General features: G+C 45.2%; 1 protein-coding gene across 1 annotated transcript in view; it reads left to right on the forward strand.

Moving 5' to 3' along the window:
- The window catches only part of ORC3 (origin recognition complex subunit 3), a 147,101-nt gene that overhangs the window by 119,871 nt on the left and 13,239 nt on the right, over positions 1-13,991 (forward strand). The window contains exons 18-20 of the mRNA XM_040350080.1: positions 3,526-3,667; positions 3,780-3,890; positions 9,144-9,217. Coding sequence (XP_040206014.1) covers positions 3,526-3,667; positions 3,780-3,890; positions 9,144-9,217 — 327 coding nt within the window. The remainder of the gene's footprint in view (positions 1-3,525; positions 3,668-3,779; positions 3,891-9,143; positions 9,218-13,991) is intronic.

Genomic DNA, 13,991 nt, shown 5'->3' on the forward strand with positions numbered 1-13,991 from the left:
GCCCTGATCCTCCTTTTCTGGGATGCCTCGGCAGCACTCCTGGCTCCTCCCACTTCATCGTATGCCCCCACGGGGGGAGTCTCTTTCCATAGGGGCACCCGTGCAGGCGCGATTACGAGTTGACGCACACAGCAGGACTCGCCCCTGCTCTCTTGTCACTGGATTAGATTGACAGCAGTGGGAGCCAATGGCTCCTGCTGCTATTAATCTATCCAATGAGGACAGAGACAGTGGCTGGAGCCGCTGGGCTCGTGCTCGTCGCTGGAAAGAACTGGTTCAGGTAAGAAAAGGGTGAGGCTCTGGGGGGCAGCTGCAGCACAGAAGGTTTTTCACCTTAATGCATAGAATGCATTAAGGTGAAAAACCTTGTGACTTTACAACCCCTTTAAGATGAATCTTTGGCAGACAGTTGACCTGCTGTTTACTGCCCCCTAACCACCCACCTAAATTCTTCCTTTGCAGCCTGACAGGGCTGTATGCATGCTACAGCCGTGTTTCTTTGTGGCCGCAACATTTTTAACTCTGCTTGCAGAGTTTGACAGGCAGCACCGCTCATCAAGCTTGTCCATTTAGGTTGATGGATGCAAGACCCATCCATGAGCCAAACGTATAGCTATCGGTTGCAGGACCGTATTTTGCAAGGATACAGGTTTCTAATCATTAGTCTAAGTACCGTGCTCTGAAAAAGTATTCATACCCCTTGTCATTTTACAACCAAAAACGTAAGTGGATTTTATGTGATAGACATAAAGTGATGCATAATTGTAGGAAGGATTTTTTTTTTACAAATAAATATGTGAAAAGTGTGGGGTGCATTTGTATTTGGCCCCCCTGAGTCAATACTTTTGTAGAACCACCTTTTGCTTCAAATACAGCTGCAAGTATTTTTGGGGATGTCTCTACCAGTTTTGCACATCTAGAGAGTGACATTTTTGCCCATTCTTCTTTGCAAAATATCTCAAGCTCCGTCAATTTGGATGGAGAGCATCTGTGAACAGCAATTTCCAAGTCTTGCCACAGATTCTCAATTGGATTTATGTCTGGACTTTGACTGAGCCAATCTAACACATGGATATGCTTTGATCTAACCCATTCCATTGTAGCTCTGGCTGTATGTTTTTGGTCATTGTCCTGCTGGAAGGTGAACCTCCAGCCCAGTCTCAAGTCTTTAGCAGACAAGTTTCTTTCTAAGATTACCATGTATTTGGCTCCATCCATCTTCCCATCAATTCTGACCAGTTTCCCTGTCCCTGCTAAAGAAAAGCATCCCCACAACATGATGCTGCTACCACCATGTTTCACGGTGGGGGTGGTGTGTTTAGGGTGATGTGCACAGTTAGATTTCTGACCACACATAACGTTTTGCCTTTAGGCCAAAAGTAAACTTTTGGTCTCATCTGACCAGAGCACCTTCTTCCACATGTTTGCTGTGTTCCCCACGTGGCTTCTTGCAAACTGTCATAATGGCCAGATTTGTGGAGTGCACAACTAATAGTTGTCCTGTGGACAGATTCTCCCACCTGAGCTGTGGATCTCTGCAGCTCCTCCATAGTTACCATGGCCCGGCCTTTCAGTTTAGGTGAACGGCCATGTCTTGGTAGGTTTGCAGTTGATCCACTCTTTACATTTTCGGATGATGGATTGAATGAACAATACTCTGTGAGATGTTCAAAGCTTGGCACATTTTTTTTATAGACCTAACCCTGCTTTTAACTTCTCCACAACTTTATCCCTGACTTGTCTGGTGTGATCCTTGGCCCTTATGATGCTGTTTGTTTACTATGGTTCTCTAACCTACTTGGATGTATGCTTTGGGTCGTTGTCATGCTGAAAGCTGAAGTTCCTTTTCATGTTCCGCTTTCTAACAGAAGCCTGAAGGTTTTGTGCAAATATTGACTGGTATTTGGAACTGTTCATAATTCCCTCTACCTTGACTAAGGCCCTTGTCCCATGCTTCACTGTGTGTATGGTGTTCTTTTGGTGATGTGCAGTGTTGTTTTTGCGCCAAACATATCTTTTGGAATCATGGCCAAAAAGTTCAACCTTGGTTTCATCAGACCATAACACATTTTCCCACATGCTTTTGGGAAATTTTAGATGTGTTTTCGCAAAATTTTGCTGGGCTTAGATGTTTTAAAAGCTTCAGTCTTGCCACTCTACCCCATAGACTAGTTTTCTTCTTGTTTTTTTATCAATTTTGGAGGGATGCCCAGTTCTTGTTAATGTCGCTGTTGTTCCATATTTTCTCCACTTGATGATGACTGTCTTCACTGTGATCCATGGTATATCTAATTCCTTGGAAATTATTTTGTACCCTTCTCCTGACTGTGACCTTTTTAACAATGAGATTCCTCTGATGCTGTGGAAGCTCTCTGTGGACCATGGCTTTTGCTGTAGGGTGCATATAGTTACATAGTTGTATAGTAGGTGAGGTTGAAAAAGACACAAGTCCATCAAGTCCAACCTATGTGTGTGATTATATGTCAGTATTACTTTGTATATCCCTGTATGTTGTGGTCATTCAGGTGCTTAACTAATAGTTTTTTTAAACTATCAATGCCCCCCGCTTAGACCATCGCCTGTGGAAGGGAATTCCACATCCTTGTCGCTCTTACATTAAAGAACCCTAAAGAACTAGGGGATTTTTTTTTTTTTAATCGGTACTGCAATCTTATAGCGGACACTTTTGACACATTTTTGGGACCATTGGCATTTTTACAGCGATCCGTGCTATAAAAATGCATTGATTACTGTAAAAATTTCACTGGCAGGGAAGGGGTTAACACTAGGGGGTGGATCAAGGGGTTAATTATGTTCCCTAAAGTGTGTTCTAACTGAAGAAGGGATGGGACTGGCTAGGGGAAATGACAGATCGCTGTTCATACTTTGTATGAACAACAATCAGTCATTTCTCCCCCTGAAAGAACCGGGAGCTGTGTGTTTACACACACCGCTCCCGGTTCTCGCTCTGACACGAGCGATCACGGGTGCCTGGTGGTGATTGCGCCCGCCGGGCTCTCGCATCGGCACTGGTGAGCGAGCAGGGGGTGCGCGCCCCTAGTGGCCACAGAGCAACATCAGTTATATTACGTGATTTTGCGCAGCCGAGCCAACCTGCCGCAGTAAAACTGCAGTGGGCGGTCGGCAAGCGGTTAAAGGATCTTCTGATGGAAACAAAAAGCCTATTTTTATTGGGTTTAATAATGATTTATTTTTGTAGGAGAGCCACAAGCATGTTATATGATGAAAGCTTTACTTCTGACATGAATAAAGGCGTAAGTGTAAAGAACAGCCAGCGAACCAGGTGGCATACACCTCTTCCACCACCTTTTCATTTTGTTACCCAGCAGATTTTTAAACATGCAAGCTAGGATTTTCTGAGGAGGTGATTGGGACCAAAGTAGGAACAATTTTTTTGTTTTTGAAAACTGGGTATGTCTTGGCAAATAAGTGTTCAGCGCAGATAGTATTTGCATTAACAAATCTACACTGGTTTAATTTTGATGTATTAACTTCTGTTTCCAGAGATTATTTGGCACCCCCCGAAACACAGCCTTTGTATGAAGTTGTATATTTTCGTGCTGCAAACATTCTCCGTAAACATCTTAATGCTCTGCCACGGATCGCCCTGCACACAGCTCTGAACAATCCTTCATCTTACCTGAAGGTAGCAAAACTAACTTGTGTTTTTGTTTTGTGTTTCTTATCAACACACCACAGTGTAGAAGGTTACAGTTTTTCATCTTTGACAATTACATTTAATTCTTCTTCCTGTTTAGTCTCTGGAAGGTGAAGGAGGAGTCATAACCAGCTCAGCTCCGGATATTTGCATTGCATATAAGCTGCATCTTGAATGTGGACGACTTATTAACCTCTATGATTGGTTGGAGGTAAGAAAGCATTGTACCCACATAAGCAGAGTATATATGGCCAATTAATCTTAAGTTTGGAGGTTCTGGCATTGAAACAGTTTGACAAATGGAAAAAGAAAATATGGACAGTGTGACGGTATTGGTATGATATCCCCGTCAAGCATTCCCTTCTTCCCATAAAAGAAATCACAGAAGCATCCATACATGAGCCAAGGCTTAATGCTGGAACAACACAGCTTATATGTCATTTCCAAAACTGTTACAATGACAAATCTCCGCCCCCCTCACACTGGGGCTTCCATACAGATGATTAGGCAGACACGACGGAGCCGAGTCTGAAAACACATTTCCTTTAGACAATGACATCAGTGACGCTGAGTACTAGTTGTACTGAATACATTAACTAGACAGCTCGACCCCGCATATAGAGAGATAATTACCACAATGAAGCAATCAGAATAATTAACACAAGCCACTTAAACACAGATCTCCTTCACACAACACAATAGATCAATTAACCTTTAGAAATAGTGAGGGGACATTAGCACGTCAATAACCTGTTAGCCAGGACTGAATCACACAGGGCAAGCAGGGAGAATTACACTGAGACATATAGGCAAATGTATCACAGACAGCCACACTCCAAAAAATCTTGATGGTTGTCTTTATTTAGAAAAGGAAAAATGCACTACAAGTCACAGCACACAACACGGGAGTAAAACAGCTGTTTTACTCCCATGTAGTGTGCTGTGACTTGTAGTGTATTTTTCCTTTTTTAAATAAAGACAACCATCAAGGTTTTTTGGAGTGCGGCTGTCCATATTTTCTTTTTCCATTTGTTGCCTTGTGCATTGCCAGCACCCTTGATCTTCTGAGACCATACTGATAATCCTAACGCAATCCACCTGGAGAGGTAACTTTCTTTCTTTCATTGAAACAGTTTGCACATATAAATCCAGCTGAATAGCCTATGTCAGCTGGTTTTGTTTGCTTCAGGCTGGGTTCACACTACTACACTACTTTCATCCTACTTTGCTCTGCTACATTGGTCCTACATTTATCCTACATTGGTCCTACATCCATCCTACTTTCATGAACAGGATACTACTTTGGTCCGACTTCAATCATATTCAATGGGCTGAAGTAGGATCAATGTAGGACCAAAAGTAGTATAGGGAGCACTTTCAAAGTCAGACCGACTTGTGTCGGACCAGTTAAGACAGCTCTCATAGGGAAACATTGATTTTCACACGTCATGCTACATGAGGCTCCCAATGTAGGACCGTTTGTCGGACAAGTGTGAACCCAGCCTCAGAGGGGTTTTGCATCACCTTACAAGTCTACAGGAATGCAAACCCTGCTTGAATCAGGTCAAAAAATGAAGGTCAGAAGGTAGTCAACTGCAGGGAAAATTCACCTGTCCTTAGAACTCTGATCGCAAAGGTGTCTTAACCTGATGTCAACAAAATTCAAAGTCATAATATGGTTGTTGACTTGGTTACTCTTAAACATTTTGCTTTTTGTTGCTGACTGAATGTGATAAGTATATGAAATAGTAATGTGCAGTATTTCATGTTTATGGGATAAAAGTTTTATGTTTTTTTGTATTGAACATAAGAAAGGAATATTATACCGTACTCTGCCTTCAGAATGGCATCACTTCTTCACACTTGCCGTTTACAAAGGGTGGTCGCACCAAAAATTGATTTGATTTGGATTTCTCTTCTGTTTATTGACTTTCCATTTTGATAAACGATAGTTTCATTTTTATTAACACTTCTACTTCTGAAAGCATTCTTAATTTACAGCATTTTTTCACGCCTGCCTAAAACTTTTGCCCAGTACTGTATATAACATCCTACATCCTTTAAGGAGAAGAATACTTATTTATTTATTTTTATCCTCTATCTAGCTCATATTGGCATATACTGCATACTACCCATCATTTTCTGTTTGTGGAGGCAGAGGATGTGAACTCCTTTGCATGTTTTTAGGATGATATCTGAATATTCCAAAGCACTGTAATCTTTCTTGTTGCAAGCACAGGGGGGATCTCATGTTAACAGACTGTAGGGAATCTGCCAAAGGCCTGACCTAATCATATAAGACTTGTAAGATAAATTGTTGGAATTGAAGCATATCTAAGCCCAAAACCAACATTTAGTACCTTTAGTACCTTTTTTCAAGTTCTTTTCCTTTATTTTCACCTGGCAATGCACTTTCAGACAGGGATAACAACACTCTCATACTTGTCTTTCTGTGTCAGGACAACAAACCAGATGGTACTAAGAAACTTTGCTTATCTCTTATTATGCATAACATAGATGGGTATGGTCCTGTAGTCCTCTGAGCACAATGTAACTAACAGTCAGTACAGACAGAGAGCACAGACAGGGCCGCTGATAAAGCAGGACAGTTGGCCCTCTTGTACCAGACTCAGGCCCAATTTGTTCAAAAGGAGGGCCCATGCATCTGCCGAGCAGGAGGACCGACTGTATTGCCTTATTGCATGTTTAAAAAAAAAAAAATATCCAAAAATTAAAACTAAGGACTCTTAACCAGATGTGTTTTTTTATCTATAATTTCTGCCATAGCTGTGCAGTAAAGCATGCTGTTGCATGTGTAATCTCCTAGGCACTGGCTCCATTGCTAAAGGGCATAGAGGTTGGAGGCCATTAAAAGTGCAGCTCAACTATGTAGTTCTTACTGCCCCCAACCTAACATGTGGATGAGCCCTAAGTACTCATTCACACAGGTACTCTGGCTGTGTGAATGAGTGTATTGTTCTTGCAGTTGGAGCCGACTGGAGCTGCAGGTCCTAATTTGGCAGGTGTGCAGGCATGGGTGAGTGGCCCTGAATACACACTGTCTTTGTTTGGGGGCAGTACACCTGCACCCACTCGCCTGTCAAATTAGGACCTGTGGCTATGTTGGAACAACTGCTGTGTCCCCAGAGAGTAACATAGGCTGCTTGCACACAGCCCCAGGCTGCTCCAGCCACTACCCTGTCAGGTAGGCTGTACAGGGCCCCATGATTTCTAATGGCAGCCCTGAGCGCAGGACATTATTAGCTCACTAGATTTCTGACAAGATCTCCAGGTTTCTTTTTTTTTTAACTTATTAAACAGATATAACACAATGCTTTCATTGGTATATTTAACCACTTAAGCCCCGGACCATATTGCTGGTCAATGACCGTGCCACTTTTTGCGATTCGGCACTGCGTCGCTTTAACTGACAATTGCGCGGTCGTGCGACGTGGCTCCCAAACTAAATTGGCGTCCTTTTTTCCCACAAATAGAGCTTTCTTTTGGTGGTATTTGATCACCTCTGCGATTTTTTTAGTTTTTGTGCTATAAACAAAAATAGAGCGACAATTTTGAAAAAAAATAATATTTTTTACTTTTTGCTATAATAAATATCCCCCAAAAAAATATATATATAAAAAAAAAAAAAATTTCCTCAGTTTAGGCCGATAGGTATTGTTCTACTTATTTTTCGTAAAAAAAATTGCAATAAGCGTTCATTGATTGGTTTGCGCAAAAGTTATAGCGTTTACAAAATAGGAGATCGTTTTATGGTATTTTTATTAATATTTTTTTTTTTTACTAGTAATGGCGGCGATCAGCGATTTTTATCGGTACTGCGACATTATGGTGGACACTTTTGACACATTTTTGGGACCATTGGCATTTTTATAGCGATCAGTGCTATAAAAATGCATTGATTACTATAAAAATGCCACTGACAGGGAAGGGGTTAACAATAGGGGGCGAGGAAGGGGTTAATTATGTTCCCTGGGTGTGTTCTAACTGAAGGGGGGGTGGGACTGACTAGGGGAAATACATTGTATTTACAGACGATAAGTAATTTCTCCCCCTGACAGGACCGGGAGCTGTGTGTTTACACACACAGCTCCCGGTTCTCGCTCTGTAAAGAGCGATCGCGGGTGCCCGGCGGTGATCGTGTCCACCAGGCACGCGCGTCGGGGGCGAGCGCGGACCCCTATTGGCTGAACGGCGAGATGACGTATAGCTACGTGATCTCGCCCAGCAGAGACGACCTGCCGCCATATAACTGCGGCGGCTGGTCAGCAAGCAGTTAAGAAGCAAAGAGAACCAAAGAAGAGAAGCTCAATGTCCAGGTTTACATACACTATAAATATTTAGCCTCTCTTTTGTGAACTGTATTGAGTAAGCCTGTACAAAATGCTACCAGCATGGTGACCAAGATGTCACAGAGTTCCCTGTACCCTTTTTGAATGAATTGTTATGATCAGCTTGTCAGCCGCTGATCATTGCTTTTATTTATTAGTCTTATGAATGTTCATTCGATTTTCTAAATATTAATCTCGTTTTCAACCACAGTGGCAAAAAAATTCTAAGGCCCTGTACACACGATCGAACATGTCTGCTGAAACTGGTCCGCAGACCAGTTTCAGCGGACAGATCCGACCGTGTGTACAGCCTAGCAGACAGGTTTCCAGCAGACAAAAGTTTTAAAGCATGCTTTAAAACTTATCTGCTGGAAACCCGTCCGTCCCACATGTCCGCTGGTTAGTACGCTTAACCAGCTGACCGAAATCTCCCGCATGCGCCGAATGTATTCGACGCATGCGTGGAAGCATTTTACTTCCTGGTTTGCGGACGTGGCGGCGTCAACGTCACCCCCACGTCACCGCGCTGTCTGTCCGCTGGGATTTTGGTTTGATGGTGTGTACAACCATCAGACCAAAATCTCCGAGCGGACATGTCCGATGAAAACGGTCCACGGACCGTTTTCATCGGACATGTTCGCTCGTCTGTACAAGGCCTTAGAAGCAGGAGTGAACATTTTTTGTTTGTTTCATTCCACAAATCAAACGTTCATCTAGTCATCGACAGCTGCACTCTGCTATAGAACTGGAACAATATCTGTGTTTAAAATCCAAATGACATACATTTATAACATAATAGGTGCTAAAGGGGTGTGACCACATGTTAATCACCTTTAACACCTCCTGTGTTATAAATATGTAAGCTGTTTACACTTGAGCACAGATGTTTATTCATTTGTATAACAGTGGCTCAGGAATGAGTGGAGTGACCTATCTGGCAAAGCAGTGTGGTAGAGATACAGTATATGAATCAAAAGAACACAATTAAAATCTTTGGCGGGTAAGACAAATCATATATGTGTACTTGGCTGTCTACTCTGAGTTTATATTTGTTTTTTTTTGTTCTGATATATTTAAAAACCTCACATAAAAAAAAATCATGAATATCTTTTCAGGCATTTGCAACAGTTGTCAATACTAATGATGACAGTGACTCGGATTCCCTGCAGCCAGTGGATGAAATGACTCAGTATCCTTTTATTTTCCTGAGTAAGGTAAATAGAATGTGGAAGCAGCAGCTGAACATGTAGAAATGCCGCACGTGCACTGACTTGTCCTCAGCTCAAAATTTGGATGCATTTCTTTCGGCTCATTAATAACATGAACATGTTCAGTCTTTAAATCCTCTTTTCCCAGATCGGCTGTCACATCTAATAAATCATGAGTAGTCTTGGCTGAACAAGCAAAGTATATTGTGTTTCAAAGTGGCATAGCTGTGGAGGATATTAAAAGAGACATGACAAAAAGCTAGGCAACGTCCAATTGAAGTGTATCCATGGTAGCCAAAATGTACTATAGATATTCAGTGTTTAATTCTTCCAGGCCACTCATGCGGCGTGGCCTGGAGCGGCATGGGATAGGACGCTAGACGACCGAGCTCCGCCAGAGGGTCATCCTATTCGACATAACCTGAGTTTACACCCACAGCCTGTGACCCTAGAACGTTCTCGCCAGTCCCGGGCGACACCGTGATCATGTTCCCGCCGAAGGCATCCAAGGCGACCACCTCTAAACTCGAACAATACCGCCGTCAGGAGAAGGACTCCCCGGGCAAAGATGGCAGCGCCACGAGGACGGAGGAAGCATCTGCCGGCGCTGACACGACTAAGATGCTGCAAGCAATCACCACTTGCCAAGATGCCGTCACAGCCTGCCAGACCACCCTCACGGCTTGGTGAGACAGGACCTGCAGAAGCTGAGGTAGAGGGTCGTCAAGGCGGAGGTTCGGCTGGGCACCGTGGAGGACTCTCTCCCCCCCCTCCAGCATACCACAGAAGCTATGCGGCTGCAAATCAACCAACTCCTGCAGATTCTGGAAAATAGAACCCGAAGGTGCAACTTCAAAATCATAGGCCTACCTGAGGGGGTGGAGGGGAAAGACCCGCATGCTTTCCTAGAGACACTGCTCTGTGATACCTATGGCAGGGAGGTATTCTCCCCCATGTTTACCGTGGAACGCGCGCACCGCATGTCGGGCAGACCACCGCCGGTCGGGGCGCCCCCCCGAACCTCTATAGCAAAATTCCTTAACTTCAGGGACAGGGATGCCATCCTCCGCCTCAGCAGAGAAAAAGGCAACATCCCCTTTAACAACAAGATGGTGGCCGAAGTACAGCGCCTCCGCATCAAGCACGTGAAATATGCCATGCTCTTTCCGGCCCGCCTGCCTGTGGAGGGAGAAGACCGTGCACACTTCTTTGACGATCCGGAGGAGGTCAAAGCGTGGCTGGAACGACGGGAAGAACACAGATAAGTGATCCCATGCCTGATATCTTGAAGTTATTCATGCTTCCCCCTCACTGAACCTCTCCTCTCTCTCATGTGGGGGTCCCTGATCACTCTCTTCCCCCATTGTTTTCTGCTCCTTTTCCTCCCCCTTCTTGGAAAACCTTTATTTTGCGCACCCTCTGCATCCCTATACTGACTGGGACTGGTGCCTCGATGTGCATATCGACATTGCTCCCTGCTCCCCAGGGCTCCTGTAAACATTTGCCTGGAGTAGCCCCAGATCTTGCATATCCCTGGGCCCCCTCCCTGGAAGACACTGCAGCCGCATGTCTGTCACACGCATTATTGTTCACCCCCCCTGATTTCCGTGTCTTTGCTGGGAGATCGGGGACGCATTCCACCTGATTGCTCGCCTGATGTCACCGGGACCCCAATGGGGTGGTTCTACATTTTATTTCCCTCCCTTTTTTATTTAACTTTTTTTTTATTATTATTTTCCACCTTTGAAATTCCTCTTTCCTGCGAAGAGAGGTTCTACGCAAGCATGCTCGCGACAGACAGTGAGCACAGTCCTACATCGTGCTACGGCATGCAGCGAAGTTTCGCCCCACTTGCAGCAGCCCACAACCACGACTGGAAAGGCGCCACCACTGCAGTACGGCATTCCTCCTTTTTGTATGCCCAAACATTGCTTATGTTGACATTGGTGGCCCTTCTGTATGTTTTATTGTTTCTGGTCACCCTCTCTATAACTTGGGCGCTGCATTTGCCACGTTGGCAGTTAGGGGTCAATGCCCGCACCAGTTGGGGACCGTGCAGGGCGGGGTGGGGGGTTATTTAGGTTCAGTTATTAACTATTGGTCGTTTCCATTTTGAGCAAAACTGTTATGTGGTACCAGGGTAATTGTGGGTGGCCGTCCCCCCCTGGGGACTTTTTGTATTGCTGAAGCATGTTGAGGGCGATCTGAATCCTGGAGTCTCATACTTCTCACGTCTCATCCCATGGCCACGCTGAAGTTTATTACTTGGAATGTCCGTGGGATGAGAGACCCGATCAAAAGATCTGCAGTTTTTGCGGTACTCAAAAAACAGAGCTGATGTGACAGTTCTGGTAGAGACCCATGCTGAAGGGTCGGTTCAGAGGGCGCTTAGACGCCCGTGGATGGGCTGGGGATTTCATTCAGTTCATACCACGCACTCTAGGGGAGTCTCTATATTAATTGCCAAAACTACGCATTTTGAACTTCAGGATTTGGTAACAGACCCACTTGGCAGATATGTTTTCTTGAAAGCTAAATTGCATGGTGATATGTTTTTGTTGCTAGCATTTTATGTACCACCTCCGTTTCAATCTACTATTTTAATAACTGGGTTTGATTATATGGCCCTGCACCCTAACGTGCCGGCAGTCTGGCTGGGAGATTTCAATAATGTGTTGGATCCTTCATTGGACAGGATGGCTGGGCCATCGGCCCCCTCCGCGCCGATTTCAACCTAGTTGACACATGGAGACATAGGAACCCCACGTCCCGGGCATACTCATGTTTTTCCGCTTCTCACCACTCAATGTCCCGTATAGACCTAATACTTATTTCTAAACCCCTCCTCCCTAGGCTGAAGAATGCAGGCTTTCCCCCCAGATCTCTTTCAGACCATTGCCTGTGCTGGGCTGACTTAGTTACGGACTGGGAACAATACTTTGACAGTAACTCTGACTCTGTATCGCCACATGTAGTCTGGGAAACATTCAAAATGCATGCCCGCATGATGCTCTCGACCCGTATAAATACCCTCAAAAGGACCTCCGCAGAGGCTCTAGACAGGGCCACAGAACTTGTTCTTGCGGCAGAAAGGGAGTTCGTGGAAAACACCAACGCTGACGTAGCTGCTAGTCTTAAATTGTGCTCCAGGACAGCTGATCAACTTCACTATGAAAAGTCGAAGCGAAAGCTTTTCTTTCATAGGCAAAGGTCGTTTAAACATGGTGAAAGGGCCGGGAAACTGCTAGTTTATTTGGTGCATTGTGAGGAGAGACCCCCAGTTGTGATCTCGCTACGCTCTTCCAAGGGTGACCTTGTGACAGAACCTGCGCAGGTAACGTCTATTTTCCAGGATTTTTTTAACCGCCCTGTATGCCTCAGCGGCACCGGACGATGATTCCTTGATAGAGGCATTTTTTACCGGCTTACCAATCCCTCGGCTTTCCGAGGAACAGACCCGAGCATTGGAGGAGCCACTGTCGGCGGAGGAGATCTCCAAAGCACTGGCTGGACTCCCCAAATCCAAAGCTCCTGGCTCTGATGGCTTGCCATCAGAGTTTTATTCTACCTATTCTGATGTACTAGTCCCTAGGCTCCTTGCACTGTACAACTCCATCTTTGCAAGTTCTGAACTCCCACCCTCCATGAGGGAAGCCACCATAGTATTAATTCCCAAATCCGGAAAAGACCCCCATCTGCCGGAATCATATCGCCCAATTTCTCTGCTTCAGGTAGACATCAAGATACTGGCCAAGATGCTTGCCCTCCGCCTCAACGCAGTAATTTTGTCCCCGATTCACCATGACCAGGCAGGCTTCATGCTGGGCCAGACTCACCTCCTTCAACCTTACGAGACTCTTTATTAACCATCAGACGATGCATGACAACCCGAGATCCAGGATAATCGTAGCTTTGGACACTGCAAGGCTTTCGATTCAGTAGAATGGAGTTACCTTTGGATCTGCCTTGACAGGTTTGATCTTGGTCCCAGATTTGTCAAATGGGTGCAGCTCCTTTACCAGGCCCCGGTGGCCAGGGTTCTGGCCAATGGGTGGCTATTGGAACAATTCCCCTTACACAGAGGCACGAGGCAGGGCTGTCTCCTGTCGCGGCTGCTTTATGCTTTGGCGGCTGAGCCACTCGCAGTTGCCATACGATCGCACCCTGGTATAGAGGGACTGCGGAGAGGGGGGGTGGAGTAGAAGATCAGCACATACGCGGATGATAGTCTGCTGCATCTGGATGACTCCAATAACTCTCTTTCACTAGCACTGGCCCTGATAGAGCGCTTTGGCGTATTCTCAGGTCTCCGGATCAACTGGGACAAGTCCCAGATACTCCCCCTGGACAGGTACCCGCGCCCTAGAGATAGAGCCGCCCTTCCACTTCAGAGAGTTGCTGACATTAAATACTTGGGAATTCGGACCACTCGAGACCTGGCAGACTATGTCTCACTGAATATCACACCAGTGTACGAAATGCTGAAGAAAAAGACCCAAGCCTGGACTCGCCTCCCGCTGGGAGTTATGGGCCGTATGAATCTTGTGAAAATGGTTTTATTACCCAAAATACTTTACATGGTCTGGCATTCTCCAGTGTATCTTGTGCTTCGACATTTCAAAACACTGGAAGCTCTTCTTAAACCATTTATTTGGGGTACCGCTAGGCACAAACTCCCATGGCACAGGCTGAAGAACCCTACTGATCTAGCCGGACTGGCGCTCCCTGACTTCAATGCCTATTACCTGGCCGCTC

The sequence above is a fragment of the Rana temporaria genome, chromosome 4 (genome assembly GCF_905171775.1).
Source record: "Rana temporaria chromosome 4, aRanTem1.1, whole genome shotgun sequence".
In the NCBI taxonomy this organism is placed as follows: Eukaryota; Metazoa; Chordata; class Amphibia; order Anura; family Ranidae; genus Rana; species Rana temporaria.